Source organism: Dama dama, chromosome 19 (genome assembly GCF_033118175.1).
Source record: "Dama dama isolate Ldn47 chromosome 19, ASM3311817v1, whole genome shotgun sequence".
Classification (NCBI taxonomy): Eukaryota; Metazoa; Chordata; class Mammalia; order Artiodactyla; family Cervidae; genus Dama; species Dama dama.
Genome location: NC_083699.1, coordinates 31768426 through 31787032, shown reverse-complemented (window position 1 = coordinate 31787032; position 18607 = coordinate 31768426). Strand labels below are relative to the sequence as shown.

Here is an 18607-nt window from a genome sequence, read left to right as displayed (position 1 = left end):
CTAACCTGCTGAACACTGAACAGGCAGTCTAGTTCCATGCAATGCAGTGTACATTAAAACACTTGTCAAAAAAGTCTTAGTGAAGAGCAGTTCATACACTATAGGAAGATAATAATCTGGTAATTTCAGAAAATATGGACCTACCGTTTTACCTCATCATCCATGAGAAAAGAGGAAAGCTGCTGCCTGGGAAATTCACTCAGCTTAGTGTTACTGGTATTTAACCTTGCCATGTACCATGTGATTTTTCTTTTAGAAACATTTCTTTCTAGTTAATTATGATTCCCATAAGTTCATTTTGCTCTTTGTGTACACTCTGGAGAGAGTGGGAGAGGTGGCTAGAAATGTTATCAAGTTAGGGAGAAGCTGTACCGCATAGAATTTAACATTCATCTCAGATAATCCGCATCATAGAAAAGTCCCACATGGATAGTCAACAATTGTCCGTACTTTAATTAATGAATCAACCATGGTTATGAAATAGTATCACAAGACTCTCCCAACAAGTGCTTTTCAGATTAAGCTGAATATGAGTTGAAAACAGACTTCATTTTGAAAACCAATGTTCCTCAAAGTATCTTTACAATTTTATTAAAAGATCTTACATCATGGACAATAAAAAGGACGACTTTTGAAGCAACTCTGATACGTAGATGTAATCAAAACAAACTTTGATTCTCAGCCAATTTAATGCCTTTTAGCAATAATTGCAAGTCACACATTATTAAACAAACTGAATAATAGAGCAATATTGACTTGACCAGCAGTGAACAATTTGGGTATTTTCTCCTCCTTCTAGTGTGGAACAGTGGAGAGAACATGTGTCTCAGAGTACAGCTTTTTAAAATTGGTGGGCCGTAATTACAGCTTTTGAGATATGTGTCCCTGGGCACGTCAGGGGAACTGAGCCTCTCTTCTCATCCGTAAGATGGGGATGGGTCTTTTCTTTCATGAGGTTATTTTTAGGGGAAAAAAAAGGCAAATGTAAAACACCTAGGTTGGTTTCTGGTACCTAGTAGATAGATAACAAAACTTTTGCTAAGTTTCAATTTTTAGTTAGCCTTATTCCTCTTCTGGGTATGTACCCAAAGGAAATGAAATCAGTACCTTCAAGAGAGATCTGTACTCTCGTGTTCACTGCAGCACTACTCACAACGGCCAAGATGTGGAACAACCTAAGTGTCCATCGACAGATGAGTAAATTGTGATATATGTATATATATAAATAAAATGTGTGTGTGTGTGTGTGTGTACACATACATACAATGGAATATCTTTCATCCTGAAAAAAAGGAGATCCTGACATTTACAACAACATGGACGAACCTGGGGGGCATTATGCTAAGAATAATCCAGACACAGAGAAGAAAAAACTGCATTTCACTTATATGTGGAACTAAGAGAGTCAAATACATAAAAAGCAGAGAGCAGAATGCTGGTTACCAGGGGCAGGGTTGGGGAAATAGGGGAGACATTGGTTAAAGTGTACAAACTTCATTATAAGATGAATAAATCTCATGATCTAATGTACAACATAATGACTATAGTTAATAATACTGCATTGAATACCAGAAGTTTGCTAAGAGTTTAGGTGCTCTCATCTCTCTCTCACACACACACACACACACAAAGGTAACTATGTGAATGATACATTAACTAGCTCGACTATAGTAATCATTTTACTATGTATATGTATATCAAATCACCATATTGTAAACCTTAAGTATGTACAGTTCTTACTAAAAATAAAATAATTCAACCAGTCTTGGTACCGTTTGTTGGACAGCTGGAACAGGGGCTGGGGTAAGGAGCTGCAGGAGCCTAAGTGTGATATGTATCTAGAGTTCAGAACATGCTATTTAGAAGGCTGTAGTAGACTATTTTGTATGCCAAAGACTTCCTTGTAATAAAATATATGTATGCATACACTTTTAAGTCACTCCACAAATTGAGATTCTCTAGATTTCTTAAATTAAGGTCACATATCTACTCCATTTCTTACTAAGTTTGACACCCATCTAACAATATGCAGTTGGATTTTTCTAACAAATTAAAAACCATCAGAAACCTAAAGCATATGAAAGTGTGAAACCTGAAGTGTTTCAAATACTATAGTTTTCCATTTATATAGTAGCTACTTGGCTCATCTCAGGAAAGAGAGACATTATGCTTGAAGAACAAAGTCAATTTACAACATTAACTCAAACCATTTGGCAAATGAAAATTTTAGCAATTATTTGCTGTGAATTGCTTAGAAGCACTAAATATCAATGCCCATGTGCATTACTGGTCCAAGAAAAGCCCAGACTTACCTTTTGCAAGGTTTATGATAGCTGAATGCAAAACCAGTTTGCTTCTAGATGAACTTCACTTTTAGGTTCTGGTCATCAACTGACTTGGGAAAAAGTCTGTCCACACATACAGACACATTCATACATGTATGTGTACACATGTATCTCTGCTTAAAATACAAGCATATAATTCTTCATGTTTAAAGGAAGTTAATATTTAAACTGATGTTTCTCCAATATTCATCATTTTACTGTGACAGAAAAATTGGCTTTTAAAGGCATAATAGTTTCAGGTTTTCTATCAACTATACTTAGTCATCATTGATAAGAAAAATTCAGCTAAATTTTGATTATTACCAACAGTGGTTTGCTGTTAAGTATTAAAAAGATGGTTTGTTGTTAAGTATTAAATGGCAAAAGTAATTATCACAGTTTTTTTGTTCAACATATAGTACACTAAGGACTGTTTGGACACAAGTTAAAGTAATTGTTTTTTTTTTTTAATAAACAGCGTGATGTTACAGACTGCAAAGTTAAAGCAGACATTGACAGTTTCTGATGAGCACAAACAGTAAGTGCAGTCACAGGCCAAACTTCTTGCCAGGAAGAGCACGACTGGGACGAGGTCTTAAATTTAGTGACATTGTTATTATTCTATATTCTCAGTACAGTAACACATGCACTTGCTGTGTCAAATATTTTTGGGCCATCACTGAAAGAACACTTAAAAACATTTTCCTCCTAACTAATGTGGTATACTACAGGACTCTTAACTCAATGAAAGACAAATATAGATAAATAGATTTGTGACAATAAATGGGGCTAAAGAGGGTGATGGGAGCTCCTTTTTGAAGCTTCCAAAGTCAATACTGGAGGTGTCAGTAGTCTCTGGTAGTGTCACATTCCCAAGATGTTGAAGTGTTATGTTCTAAAAGGATACACTCTTTTAGATTTTATTCAACTGAAATAAAGTCTTAGGACTGAACCACACTGAAAACATTAACTGCATTTGAAACTTTGGTTCCATAGCCAAAAACATTTCTAGAAATCATGAAGGCCAAGCTCTCCAATAGGAATATAAATCTGATAAGAGTTTTTTTCTTATGAAATCAATGGCTAGTGACCACATTTGGAAATCTGCACTAGAATTAAAGAGGTTAGTCTTATTAAAGATTCTGAGAAAGTAATAGAACAGTGAAGGTTCTGCCTTCTTGCTATCTTAGAAGGATTAACAAAAGCAAGAATCACCAGAAATATACATGGCTCTTAGCATAACCACAGAATTATTATAGTGAGAGATTAAATAATATTTTAGATAGATTCATAAACTTAATGCTTACAAAATGCATTATCCTTCCCATACTTACCAACAGGAGGACTGGAGTCAACTGTTGGTAGTAAAAACCAGCTACCCACCTATGCTAATATGTACAGTGGACTGATCTTTTTTCTTTGTTGCTAAAACTCTTAAATGTAGTTGTGTAAAAATTAAGTCATAAGATTTTCTTATGGCTCGTAACTATCTCTTTATGCTAACTAGCACGGCTGAAATATAAACATAACTAAACCAAGCAAAAGGAATGGCGCTGCATTGACAAAAAGTGCAAACGCTTACTCAAGTGAAGTCCTTGGATGAAATAAGCTTGTAAAAACTAACATCCCAACTTGGGAAACTCCGAATCGATTCTAAACTCTTCTGAATTTTAGAACCTTGATGTTTACACCTTTTATAAATGATGTCTCTTGACTAGGGTTAGCAAGTACTGTGTATACAAATATAAATGTCTGCAAATATACACACATCAATTTCAATAACAATAAAAAAAAAATTTCAAATGCTAAATTCAGGAATCTAGTACCATGAACCCCTTAGCACTACTGCCTTTTCCAAATGGCTGGAGCAATGATTAAATTTTAGCCCAAATTTTTTCTAAATGTATCCAATGCCATTAAAAACAAGACATGCCAACTCTGACTTTATAAATCTAAAATACAGTGCTCTGCAAATTTCTGTAATATCAGAGCCAAAAGTATTGAATTGTGACTCATCTACTTTTTTTCCTTATTAATCTTCTGAGGTAGAATTACCCATCCAATTTTATCAGGACCATAGTTATCTTGAGCTGAACCCTATATTCTTTTCAGAAAGTGAAAATAACTCTTAAGAGAAAAGAAAAAAGGCTTCCCAGGCCATGGTACATAAGATACATTTACAATTTTTAATGTGATAATTAAAAAATAAAAATGGTCTTTATATTTTAAAAAACAGCCCAGCTGCATTATTCTCTATCACCAAGAATTATTATCTGAAGATTCTGTCAGTGCTGATTTCTATAGTTCAGCCTTCACAATCCCATCCTTGAAGAAGAATTAACTCCCTCATGGTGTGCACAATATATTCTCACAGCTTTCAGCCTTCTCTTAGTGCCCGATCCGAGCAGGACGGATATGAAGAATGTAACTCATTCAAGCAACTCCTCCCTGTTCTGCCCCCTCCCTTCACATTCCCCTCTTCTCAAAAATATCTGAAGTATGAAAGTTGTTTTTAAATAGTAGAAGCACCACAATCCATTAACACCACATACGGTCTTTAAACTGAAATATTTTAGTGATGTCTTGGACATCAAAATCAATTTTTAAGATGGATTCTGAATGTGTGGGTCCAGCCCAGGTCTGCAGTTTGTGCAGATATAGAAACAAAAGGAATTTATAACGTTCAGAAAAAGTTAACTTGCTATGTTTAAAATAATGCTAGAAATTATATTTCTTCAAAAGGTGGCAAACATGAACTACTGATCAGAATATGAATTAAATGGATTTACAAATCATTAAGAAACAAATCCAAGTTTATGTACTGTGAAATTTCCATGGTGCCTTTAAAATAGATAAGCTGCTCATAAATTTTTTTTAATAAATGCCAAATCACTAGATTTTTGATGGAAAAAGAATACAGATGGACTGTGTTTTACCTATGTGAAAATCACCAATCCATTTAAAATAAAATCCAAGAGGATATATACATTCTAATCAAGTATTTGATTATTTTCCTGATTAATAAGAACTACACTTTACACAAAATACTTTATCAGCAGCTGTTTTCTTCAAAAAAACCAATAGTCATAGTTTCACAGTTGAAAAAGTTACACATTAAAATATTTTACAATTCATTATATATTCACCAGGTTCCCATTTCCTAAAGGGCTTATAATATAAAGCAGATTAGAAGGGAAAACCTCAAAAGTTGATTACCTTGACACTAAGTTTTACAGAGGACACTAAGAACCACAAAAAGCTTAGGTTCTATCATAAAATAGTGACCAAATTCCATTCGTCTTTAAAAAATCCAATTAGAAACATCTTTTTTAAAAAACCAAATTCTACAACATGATTAACAGATTTCAAATTAACAGCATTCTGAAAGTCTTCAAAATAAATGATTTTATATAGCTGAAAATATGATAAAAAGTTAAAGCATGATTTTCAAATAGTTGATTATTTCTTGCGAGAATGTGTTTAAATTAAGTTTTATTTTCTTTAAACCTATTTTTCTTTTCTCCAAAATAGTCATTAAAGGAAATATTGCTCAAGTGACCAAATGAACCTGTCAAGTCAATAGTCAGTTATACCACATTCAATGACAAGGACCGTTGGTCACAGAAACTGGCCAATAGGAACTGATCTCTGATACTGAAGTACCTGGAAGTAGCTATATTATCACTGACTTACTTGAAACATATCCTAGTCATCCCATGTAGCATCTAATTCAATTTTTGGTTCCTTCCTTTTTGAGTACTACTTGTCCCCCTTTTCCTTGTTTTTAATGCTGTTTGCATAAACTCTGCTTGGCTATGTTTGAAATATACTTTGTTTTTAGCTAGTTCACTTAATCTATAGTCTTTATGGAATCTGTCTACATTTCATCCAATGGAATTAATTTGGTTGTAATAACTCTTAAAATTTGGGATAAAATAAGCTATGTGGCTTGTCTTTTAGTGGCAGAGAGGTCCTAGGGGAAGGGACTATCTGGACTGATGTGAAAAATGCAAAAATTATATTGACTTTGTACAAGGAAGCTCAAAGCTTTTTTGGCACTCAGTAAAACACAGTTAGTTCTTTGTTAAAATCTCAGTTTCCACCATCAAAACTTCTTTCGAAGTTGTACTATTTCACTGAGCTTTACTGTAATTAATCCCTAAATCAGAAAATACTGGGATGTTAGTATGTATTAACTGAATAAATCTAAAAGACAAAAAACATTAATCACAAAGTTTTAATAAGTTTGAAATTTCCGATATCTGCAAAAGAATCTATCTGGTCTCCTGCTTAAAACAGTTTAAATTCTCCTTAACTATTCCAAGACAGTTTAGAGAAGTTTCCCTAATTTTCAAATTAATCTTTCTTATTGGCAATATTATGTACACACTTTAGTGAGGTACCTAAGTCTCCAATAATTATGCCCTTTAAGGGTTCTAAAATAGCCAAATATTAAGAGTATCTGTATTAGAGTCCCTGTTTACTATCCAAGACTTCTATATAGGTAACTGATTTCATAAGTGGATATTTTTAAGTGATGCTGTATACAATATGCACTCTTCATAGAGTTGTACTCCAATAATAAACCTAGTCTAGAAAACTGTCAGTAAATTATTGCACTTTTTCTGGTGTGGCACCTGGACATTTGCTAAAGCTATTTTCTAGGGCATTAATCATTCATTTCAAATACTTAGTAAAATATCAGACTGTAGAGTGATGACTAGCTTGAGCCCCTACATCCAGGGTTAACGTTTTTCAAAATGTTTAAGGATGTATCTTGTGCTCAAATGCTATTTAATAAAGTTGGAAAGTGAGCCCTGATGACTCGGAAATGGGACATGATCTTAAAATGGTTTAAGGTCCTAATTTTACTAGGGAGATATTGAGTAAATAGCCTAAAAAGGTAAAAAGTTCATGATTTCTATTGCCCTTATTATAAAGTATTATTCATGAGCATACCTGGGTAGAGGAGTGAGGCAATTAGGAAGATAGTCTAAACTGTGTTAATTTGGCAACTAATTTCATATGACTGAGGCATTCTCAGCTATAAGAGGATGGAAGATGGGCGATTCAAGTGAAAACAGAAGAAAATAAAAGGAAAGAGGAGAACTTTTAAATCTGTTTTCTTTAAGTAGTTATATACTAGTCATTGGTATGAGATAGTGCCTGAATCTTACCCACAGATCAAGAAAAAAGCTGACCATGCTGCTACAAACAATAAAAAATTTGGGGTGCAAAACAATGCATGACTATGGGACAGATCATGTAAATAAAGAATATATATTAATGATAGTTTCTATAATATAAATAGCCTTTAATAAAAAAAATAATCTTTTTAATAACATTAATACTCACTTCTATTTTCTGGAAAACATGCATGAAAAATGTATTCAATTCATTGCAAAAGGAGAAAAAAAGTCAATCTAAGGTGAATACTGTACAATTCTGGAGCAAGAATTATCCCTGCTCATTCTTTCTCTATGATGATTATTTTACTTTGTGGGAGCCCAGAATTTCCCTGGGAAATAAGAATCAGATTCTTGTAAATACTGTCCAGGAAAAAAAAAACAAAATACCACCTTATAACAGGTCTCATTTGTGACTGCTTCCCAAACTTTGCAGATAAGACCCCAAATCATCAAAAGATTTGATTTATTAAAAAAGAAAAGTCTCTGTTGAAATCTCAAGAGTCCCTTACACCCCAAGCATTTGTCTTCATCAAACAAGGAGTCAAAAACCCACTTCAAACTATAAATTGAACAGCAATGGAAAATTAAGAAATTTTCATTATTTTCCAATCTTAAAGTAATTTAACATCAAACTCCAGTTTACTTGGACCTAATGCAATAATAGACTTTGTTGTGTCCACATTTCAAAACAGAAAACATTTGCAAGACAAAAAGAGAACATCATCCTTTTTCCTTCTCCATCATTTCTATATATTTTGGGGTTTTTTTGTTTTGTTTTTTAAAAAAAGATACAAACAATCTTTAAAGTTTACCTTTTTGGACTTAAGGCATAACATGAAATTGCGCATTATTCTAAAGCTTAATTTTGAAATGAACTAGTTTAGTGCTATCAAACCCTGTTTGCGTTTACATTATTTAAATTATATAGTATTTTATTTCTGTTCTTGCTGTAAATTCTAATGCTGTTCATGGATTGTGCAATTCCTATGCAATCAGTCTTTGCCTGTTGACAGTTATTAACAGTGCAGTATAGAATCCAGATACTGAGCTTTTAGTTTCTTAGTTATCATTTCAGTTCAAAGCATGCTGCTTAATTGTGTGGAAGATCCAATCCATTTTTGTTGTCCAGCCACCATGGTGTGCATCATTCATTTGTTTCATGAAATATTCCAAAGCCTCTTGCTCAGTTTTATCTAAAGCTAGGGTCTTTCGAATGTATGCAATATCATCAAAAGATTGTAGTTCTGGCATTCCAGAGCCAAGCATCATTGAGAAAAGATTTATGAAGAGATTGGCATGCTGCCGAATAGCTAGATAAGCCTTGTAACACATCTCCTGAAACCTACAAGTAATAAGAACAGTTTGGTCAGTATGGAGTAAATCCTGTTAATACCTTCAGGTCTCTGCTCAAATGTCACATAGTTATAGAGGCCTTCTTAGACAAAACTATAACATATAGCATTCTTCTCCCTATTCCTCTTAGCAACACTTTATATTCCCTGACCTGACACTAGAATGTGAACTCTATGAGTCCACAAGGAGTTTGTTTACTGCTGTCATCAACCCCCAAAATAAGGCCTAGCACATTAGAAATAGAATAAGGATTTATTAAATGTATGAACTGGTCTATACTAAAGCCTTTAGGGTTAGGTTAGGGCCAGGACTAAGCTATAGATAAAAGAGAATTTTATAAAAGGTTTTTAAAAGTACATTAAGGTTTTCAGATAGACTAATGATACTCCCTAAGGTGGTAAGAAAAATTATGAACAAACATGGTATTCATGGCTGACTGAATTCCTCACACTGTATGACTAAAAAGTATTGTATGTAGCACACTATCCATGATTTGTTAATACAGAGAAGGTGGACTCCAATTTTTAAGCAGCAGTAAAGAAAAACTTTTACTGTACAAAGAGTTTAAAGATCACTTCCTTTTTAGGCCTTAACTAATTCAATAAGTTAAACTGGTTTTTCTTTCCATTTCCTTCACAGCATTACACAATAAACACATAAAATATTCAGTTTATACTACAATGTTAATATAACATCTATTATTTTAAATTGCTTGAAAAATATCAATTGCATATTAGCAAGAATTCTTCAGCTTGTGCTTTTGATTTCTTCTGCTTACCTCTCAAATTCTCTTGTCTTTGTGCATTCTTGGGCTCCTTTACTAATCACTATTAAGAAATCTTGTGTCAAAACAAATGGCACACGCTCTCGTTTATAACCAAATTTTTTCTTCTTGTGATCCAAAAAGTGTCCAAAATCTATATGAAACAGCTTTCAAAAATAAGAAATTATGTTAGTTTGACAAATGCAGAAATACAATGTCCCGAATTAGTAAATTTAAGAATGTCAACATATTTAAAAAGAGGAAACTATTACTTGTCCATCATCTTTAACCATGATATTACTATTGTGACGATCTCCAATTCCCAAAATGAAGGTGGCAACACAATATCCAGCACATGATCGTGTAAACAGATCGATGGCTGCATCATATCTACAAAGAAATAAGCATGTGTTAGTAGGGAAGTACAGAATGATCCAGTCCACTGGGAAAACATGGTCAGAGTCGCTAGTGAAGTCTGTATTAAAACAATGAAAACAATCACTGACATTAGGGCAAGGAAATAATTATGTTAAAACATCTGATGAACTTTAGGATTCTGAAGTTATCAAAGGTATCTAAGAAAACTTCTAGATATTCTCTGACCAAAGCATAATTCTTATAGTGAAAAAATACTTAGCGTGTCATTAAAATAAAATTTTTGAATCATTTTAACAATGAATAGGGAGTACAATTTTTCATTTTAATTTTTATTAATTTAATGTTGATTTAACATTAACTTCTAACAAAAGAATAAGCATTAAGAAAAACAGATTTTAGATTCCTGGATTTCACCAAATTATAAGCAATTCTGATCATTTAAATGCAGTAACCTCAAACGTTTCAAAGGCTGAACATATCTTTTTCCAAAGTAAATACAATTTTTTCTTCTGGTCTAACTCGAAATATACACAACCATTAAAAAACTTATCTGTCAGAAAGTTATATTAACACAGAAGCAAAGGATAATAAGCGCACATTTCTCCCTTGTTCTTGTCTTTGAGCCACTGATGGAGAGTGTGGCTGTTGAACTGCAGAGCACCTTTCAGGCCTCCTTTACACTGAATCTGCATTATAGTGTGAGAATTTCTCACCACCTCAATCAGTCCCACACAGTCACCAATTGACAGACATCCATAAGGTAACATTCTGAAAAAGGATCAAGACATTTGCAATTAGTTGATGAGATTTTAAAACAGCAAATATTTTATCTTTTTTTTTTTTAATGTGAAGATCTAATTGGATTCTAATTGGATTCATTAGGAGATTCATGAATCAAATGGCATTCCATCTAGCAAAGGGTGCTCCCCAAAACAGCAAATATTTTAACGGGCTAATGAAGGAATATTCTATGTGCAAATTTGTTAAGTGGGACCTTTACTCCTTTAATCTAGTTTTAATTTTCTTTTATTACAGAATGACAAACATTCCTAGAAAAATCCTCAAATTATCTGCCATCATTTATTATAACCTTCAACTGTGAAAGCATTTAACTGTACTTGAGAAAAGCATGAAGATCACTGTGCCAACTCAAAGTTTATAAACATTTATGACTTTAAAAATATGGGTGTTTAATTGACATCTAAATGATACCTTAAGGTATCAGTTCTTAAGTTTTTAGTTTCAGGACTCCTTTACTCTTAAAAATCATCAAGGATACCAAAGAGCTTTTATTTATGTGGGTTATATCTACTGACACTAGAAATTAAAATTTAAAAATTTCACTATTTGTTAATTCATCTAAAGTAATATTTATATTTCTTTACATAAAAATACTATCTTTTACAAAAGAAAAACCTTAAAAACCAAAAGAAACAAACAAAAAACCCTTAGAAGAGTGATATTGTTTCTCATTTTTTCAAATTTCTTTAATGTCTGGCTTAATAGCACCGAGCTGGCTTCTCATGTATGCTTTTGTATTCAATCTTATGCAAAGTTTTAACTGAAGCATATGAAGAAAACCTGGCCTCACACAGGTATGTAGTTGGAAGAAGGAGTATCATAGTAGCCTTTTCAGATAATTGTACAGATTTTTCCTTTACACTGCTCCAAAACTTGATAAGAGATAGTTTCTCAAGTTGCAGTATGGAAAGTGAAATCATATCAGTAAACTTTTCATACTCTGTTACACGAAGACCCACCCATTTGTTCATCTTGCCTCTGAATGGAACTTTTACCCATACATGACTTAATAATATCCTACATTGGTCATTTGGAATATATTAGTTCACTCAGATATGGAGATCTTTCAAATTATGGTACTTTTTTTCATTTTATTAACTAAAAAAAAAAAAATCACAGTTGCTAACATTACCATTGATCTCATCAGAAAAATCTTTAATTTGGGGGAAGTTTAAAGCAGTAGATACAAGGTTCTCAAAATTCTAATTTTTGCTTGAAAGCTCAAATTTGATCCCTGACAACAAATGCTGTCAGCTTTTCTCTCTGAAGAGTCTCATATTGTTCATGCTCAAGAAATTGTTCATGTTCAAGAAAATGTATGCCAAACATCCATGTCTGAATAACCATATTCTGTCTATTAGTTGTTCTTTAAGTCAAAATGATGTTCCAGGATAAAAGCAGTTAGTTTAGCTCACAGCTCAAATAACCAACCAGTGCTTTTTCCTTGACGCAAGCATACTTTGGTGTGAAGCAGAAGTGCTTTAGGGCTACTTCCCATTCACCACACAAAACGTAAAAAAGGACAGGGAGTCTCAATGGGGAAGGCGATGGCCCCCCACTCCAGTACTCTTGCCTGGAAAATCCCATGGACGGAGGAGCCTGGTGGTAGGCTACAGTCCAAGGGGTCGCAAAGAGTCAGACACGACTGAGCGACTTCACTTTCACTTTTCACCCTCATGCATTGGAGAAGGAAATGGCAACCCACTTCAGTGTTCTTGTCTGGAGAATCTCAGGGACAGAGGAGCCTGGTGGGCTGCCATCTATGGTGTTGCACAGAGTCGGACATGACTGAAGTGACTTAGCAGCAGCAGCATATAGTCTCAAGCACAGAGATGTGAGGATTTAAAGAGACAATGAAAAAAGTATCTAATATGCCAATTGGCACATAAGTACTAAAGTACAGTTTTTATTGCTTTGTTGTTCTCATAGGCTACTTTTCATCTTTCCTTTACTTCCTAAATTCCTAAAAAAGTAATAGTTTAAACTTATTTTCACTTTCTCACTTAATTCCTTGTAGCCTAATTTCTGTGACTACCATTTTACTGACTCTTCTTAAAACTAACCATGAATCATCAAATTCAAAAGCTTTTTCATAGTCCTTATGTTCTTAAATTCCTGAAGCAACTGATACTGTAAATTGTTTGTAACTCTCTCCTCTCTTCTGGGATCTGTGAACTACTTACTCTGGTCTTCCTACACTTTTGATCATTTTTCTTCTGTGATCCTTCCTTCCATCTATTCTGGTAAATACAGGAATTTCTTAAGGTGGTACTCCTGACCATTTTTCCTTATTTTAATTTTATTATTATTATTGAACATGCTCATAGTTACATAATGGGTTACATAATCCAATAAGGATTTTCTAAAGGGTTACATAATCCTATAAGGCTTATTATTAAAAAATTAAACTTTAAATTTAAATTTACTTAAGTTAAAAGACATAACAACTTTCCAAAGATCCATCTTACTTTTCAATAATATAGCTAGCTTAACTTCAGATGCTTTTTTGCACAGTCACTACTTTGCAACTTGACTCAAGATTAGAGAGTTTATAAAGTTTTAGAATTAGAAAACTAGTATCATGAAAGAAACTTTCTTTTAAATTCTTCACTTCCAAATGAAAACTGGGCCTTCTGTGCCTCATGTCCCCTATGCCCTGTTCCTAAACACAGCTGGCCCTCCACAACTGTGGGCTCTGGAGACTTGGCTTCAGCCAACTGCAGATGGAAAATATTTGGGGGGGGGGGGGGGGGGGAAATCCAGAAAATTCCAAAAAGCAGAACTTGAATTTGCTGCACACAGGCAACTATTTACACAGCCTTTAATGATACTAGGTATTGTAAGTAAGCTAGAGATGACAAAGTACACAGGAGGATGTGCATAGCCTTTATGCAAATACTATGCTATTTTATACAGGGACTTGAGCATCTATGGACTCTGAAATCAGTAGGGGTCTGGGAACCAATCCACTGCAGATACCAAGGGAAGACTGTTAGTGACAGTCTGAAGGCAACTGCAGAGTCTTTACCAGCTTATCAGAGATAGTTCTTCTAACCTAGCTGAATCTCATTAGCCATTCTGAGCCAAGGAAGAAGAGGACAAATGGAAAGTACCACAGTGTAATCAACTAGTGTTAGTTATTACTCTATACATTTATTTATAGATACATGACTATATTCTTTCTAATTAATATACCTTACAATTAATATTTACTAATGGTTTACTTTTTCAGGATAACTTTCAACATACATGTCACCTTACTGGTTACCTACCGAAGATCAAGACCTTGATTTTGCCAGATATTTTCCATGATGCGAATAATCTGAAGGGTTAGCATATCTTGCCGTAAATCTGAAATTCAAATAATATGTATAGCACCACTTAATGCCACAAGCACAAATTTGAGTATCACATCATCACAATGTTTTTAAACAGAAAATATATAGAACTATATTTGCTCTTCAAAATAATCTGTAAGGAAGCAATAATCTGAGGGTTTTTTTTTTCCATTTATTTTTATTAGTTGGAGGCTAAAAATCTGAGTTTTTAAACCATTTCTAAAGTATCTGCTTAAACACATCTGTATAACAATGTAGGGTAAGTGGGCATGTATTTCATACAAAAATTAAAATATATAAATTACTTATTTTTCTGAAACCTTAAATTTGAACATGTTTATATTAAAATATTTGGATTAACAGAATTCAGGGCTGAAAGGCCATTTCCTAATGAAAACCCATCTAAGATACATTTGTTTAGAATATAAAAATATATTCCCCCACAGCCTATTCTCTAAATGAATTAGGACCTTCTTTCATGACTCCTTAGCAGACTACATCTACCAGGTTGTAGTTTTGTTTATGTAGTTATTTGTTCAATGTCTCTCTTTTCCCTGCTAGACTATAAATTCTAAGAAGGCATGGATTCCGTTCTGTGTATTCTTACAACCTCAGGGCCTACCATGTCAAATATTTATGGAGTGAATGGATATACATTAAAGAAAATGATTTTCAGGCCTTCTGATTCTAAACCTAATACATCTTTTCATTTCAAAAATTATAAATACATATTCTAAATGTTAAGACATCTGCTTAATATCACATATTTTACCACATGCATATTCCTTAAATGGCTTTCAATAATCTTCATGGTTCATAAATATCCTGTGTATAAAAATATAGCTAAGTTCATGTATCCTAAGTCCATTAATACTCTTACCATCCCCATTTTTAAAGATGATCTCATTGTTCTGAAAGAGTAATTCTGACATGATGTCTGGGTTCTCCCAATTCAACCACAGTGGCCTTTTTGCAGAAGACATAATTCGACACTCTTCAAGCCTTTAACAGAGTTGAAAATTTTACTCGGCACCTTAGCTTTGTTATTCTTTATAGTCTCAATTTATTTCAAAATACATATACTGTATAGCTTTTTGAACTGTTATAGCAATTTTAAACATTATCCTCAGTTTTACGTATGAAATAATTTCTAAGGGCATATAAAGAAAAAATACATAATAAAAAGCTAAAAATTTCTTCTACACAGAATATGAATTTTCCACAAATACAGGTATATATCATTAGTTTTACAGATATTACATTCTGTTTTTTTATCCAATGATATCACAAATTCTGGCCATAGAAAGTTTTAAATTCTATTGTTGAAGCAGTAAAAACTCATTCTGAATAAATGTGGTCCTGAACTTAAGAAAATATTATTACTCTTATTTTGCAGGGTAGGAAAAGGAAAGAGATGCATATATTATTGAATACAATTATTATGGACATTTTTACTTTTTTCAAGTTTTCTCCAAAGAAAGTATGTGTTTAAATATATGAATAAAACTGCCAATAAAGTTCCTTACCTGAGGTTTCCCAGCTGATGAGCAGGGTTTAGAGGAGACAGAAAGCCCTGGAGAGCATCCATGAAATCTGGTCGCCGCATTTGCTCAACTAAAAACTTCATCTGTACCTGATAGATAAGCATAATCACAGTTAGAAATTGACTTGATAAAAGGTAAAACTAATTGCTAGTATCTTTTACCCACTGGAACCTCATTAGTGTGTAGTTTCTGAATCCATATCCTGGACTGGCTGCATTCTAAGTAGAAGGGTCTCTCTAACGTTCTACAACACAGAGCAGCACAACTCAGGCAGAGAGGTGAGAGTTACAGTACTCACTTCCTGTAAGAAGGTCCTGTATCCTGACAGAGACTATGTTTGGGCTCTAGATCAAGGCACGGTCAACTATGGCTTGGTAGTCAGCCGCCGGCCGGTTTTTGTAAGTCAAACTGCATTGGATCATAGTCACATCTATTCACTTTGATTGTTGCTTTTACAGTAGAATAGCAGAGTTGAGTAGTTAAAACAGACTGTGTGGCCTGCCAAGTCTAAAATATTTACTATCTAACTTTTTAAGAAAAAGTCTGCAGATCTTTCTTCTAGAGGAAAAACTATGGAGACATCATGTTAGCTTAGCTTAATAGTCTGACTTTTAAGCTTTTCAGAAAACAACACATTCTTTGTTCAGTAAAGAAGGTCTGGGAAAAGTCTCATGCTACTAAGTTCTAGTACATAGCTGGAAAGAAACATCCTTTTTAAATCACTTTTTTAGTCTACTGTAGTAGACTTAGTCTACTTAGTTACACTAAGTGAGACTGCAGATGACTTGAATGTGTGAACTATTCACTGTGTGACTGAGTCCCTTTTAAGCTTAGAAATACAGAAACTAAATTTCTTTTCACTCCTTTTCAGGGTCATTACTAATAGAAAAGAAATGACACAGAGCAAGGAAAAATCAATTTCAACACTTAGGGCTAAACAACAAGGTCCTAATGTACAGCATGGGGAACTATATTCAGTATGTTATGATAAACCATAAATGGAAAAGAATATTAAAGAGGGCTATATAAAGGAGAAAGGAATGTAAAGAGGAAGGAACTAATATTTACTGGACATGTTCCATGTTCTAGGGACTATGACAGGTACTTTGTGTATCTGGTTTGATTTAATTCTCACATCAACCTTATGAGGAAAGTATTAGTCCCATTTTATAGATGAGGGAATCGAATCTCAAGAGACTAAATTATGTGTTCAACATTACACTGCTTGGATCAAAATCTTAATTTGCCTAATTCTAAGGCATATATACTGGGCTCTCAAATAACCGTGCTCCACTGCAATGAAGGAATCTCAAAAACACACTAAAGAGTCACTTACCTTTTGTGTTTCATCCTTCTTCTCTTGTTTGAGAATGTCAGTCAAGTTAATGAGCTTTTCCATAGCCTCAACTTGCCTATTAAGGTGCTTCAGATACATCCCACATGCACGGCAATAGGATTCCAAAAGCAGGCCAAACCTCTGACTAACTGTTTTATTGTGCATCTCAGATCTAAAAGACCAGTGCAAGCGAAGGAGAGCGCAAGAGAGGGAGGGAGGGAGGGCAAGAAGCAGGAAGGCAGGGAGAGAGAACTGTAAATGTACACACAGAACCTTTTGTAGGAAAATAAGAAAACCCGTTTTCTAAATTCAAAACATGTTATAATCATACTAATATTAACTAATATAATCATACTAACTATTATAAAACCTATCATTTAGGAGCAAAACAAAGAGTTTCAGGTAGTTCCTGAAAATATAAATTTAAAAAAATCTAGAAAAATCTAGAAAAAAATCTAGAAAAAATGCCTGAATTTAAGTTATTTTAAACCTAGCTTCCAGATTCAATTTTTGATTTAACATTAAAAAAAAAACCATGTTAATTATAAATCTGTATCTGAATTTATAAAAACATGCATGGTTTATGACCTCTAACTTTGTGTATTACATATATCAATTCTGCAAAATATTTTTGTTGTTAATTATCTTATTTTCTAGTAAGGCTTCATCATTATTGTTCTGAATTCCAAGGGAAGATTTTTTGGGGGGGTTAAGGAATATCTTAATCCACACATACAGTGAAATCAATTGCAACATTAACCTAGACCTAGCAAATTTTACTTTTCTTAAAATAGAATCAAAGTCTTTAAAAATATTTCAGCTCTCATTCCTATATAAAATTTAGTTTTAATTTTACTGCTTATTTAATGTTAAAGAGAAAAAGCTGAGAAAGTTCACTGGTACAATATACTTCCAGTATGGAAACCTCTTCTAGACAAACAAAAACAATAATAGATAAGTAATACAGAAGTATACATTAATACATGTATACGTTATACATTAGAATACAAGTAACATTTATATAAAGAATTAAATGGAAAAATAATTTGACTTACTTTAAATGCCAAAAGAAAAAGTGACCAATCCTTTGATTAGTTAATGCTTTTTTGAGTAAAAATCTCACAAGCAGGTTATCCAAATACTGTTCATATTTTAGTACCTATGTCAGTAAAAACAAACACACATAAAAACAAAGCCACATCAATCAGTATAAGTTTCTTCATGGCCGAATTTAAAGAAAAAATTTCTTAGGAAGAAAATAGATACTCCTGATAATAAAACTGATTTTTACAAAAGTATAAAACCAGCTAATACAGCATTTTCTGGAAATTGCATGGATTTAAAATAAAACATTATTTTTCTATTTTACATTATTTTACCTGTACTAGCTGAATTAGGTACTGAGAAAGTTTGTCATCTGTTAAATATTTTTCTAAGCACCGAACAGCAAAACCTCGAACCATAGGATCTGGGTAATTGCAGTCCAGAAGCTCCATAGCCTGTTCAGGCTTGATTGGAGGCCAATCTTTTACCAAGCAGTACATCTGTGTATGAGTGAGATAATAAATTATATTCAAAAAG

The 18607-nt window shown here is 33.3% G+C and overlaps 1 protein-coding gene across 1 annotated transcript in view; it reads right to left on the bottom strand.

The window, feature by feature from the left end:
- Positions 1–430: 430 nt before the first annotated feature.
- The window catches only part of PIK3CA (phosphatidylinositol-4,5-bisphosphate 3-kinase catalytic subunit alpha), an 87181-nt gene continuing 69004 nt past the window's right edge, over positions 431–18607 (bottom strand). The window contains exons 12-21 of the mRNA XM_061166621.1: positions 18406–18570; positions 18082–18185; positions 17027–17198; positions 15673–15779; positions 15027–15148; positions 14081–14159; positions 10605–10775; positions 9902–10019; positions 9645–9796; positions 431–8855 (exon numbers count right to left, since the gene is read on the bottom strand). Coding sequence (XP_061022604.1) covers positions 8585–8855; positions 9645–9796; positions 9902–10019; positions 10605–10775; positions 14081–14159; positions 15027–15148; positions 15673–15779; positions 17027–17198; positions 18082–18185; positions 18406–18570 — 1461 coding nt within the window. The 3' untranslated portion in view covers positions 431–8584. The remainder of the gene's footprint in view (positions 8856–9644; positions 9797–9901; positions 10020–10604; positions 10776–14080; positions 14160–15026; positions 15149–15672; positions 15780–17026; positions 17199–18081; positions 18186–18405; positions 18571–18607) is intronic.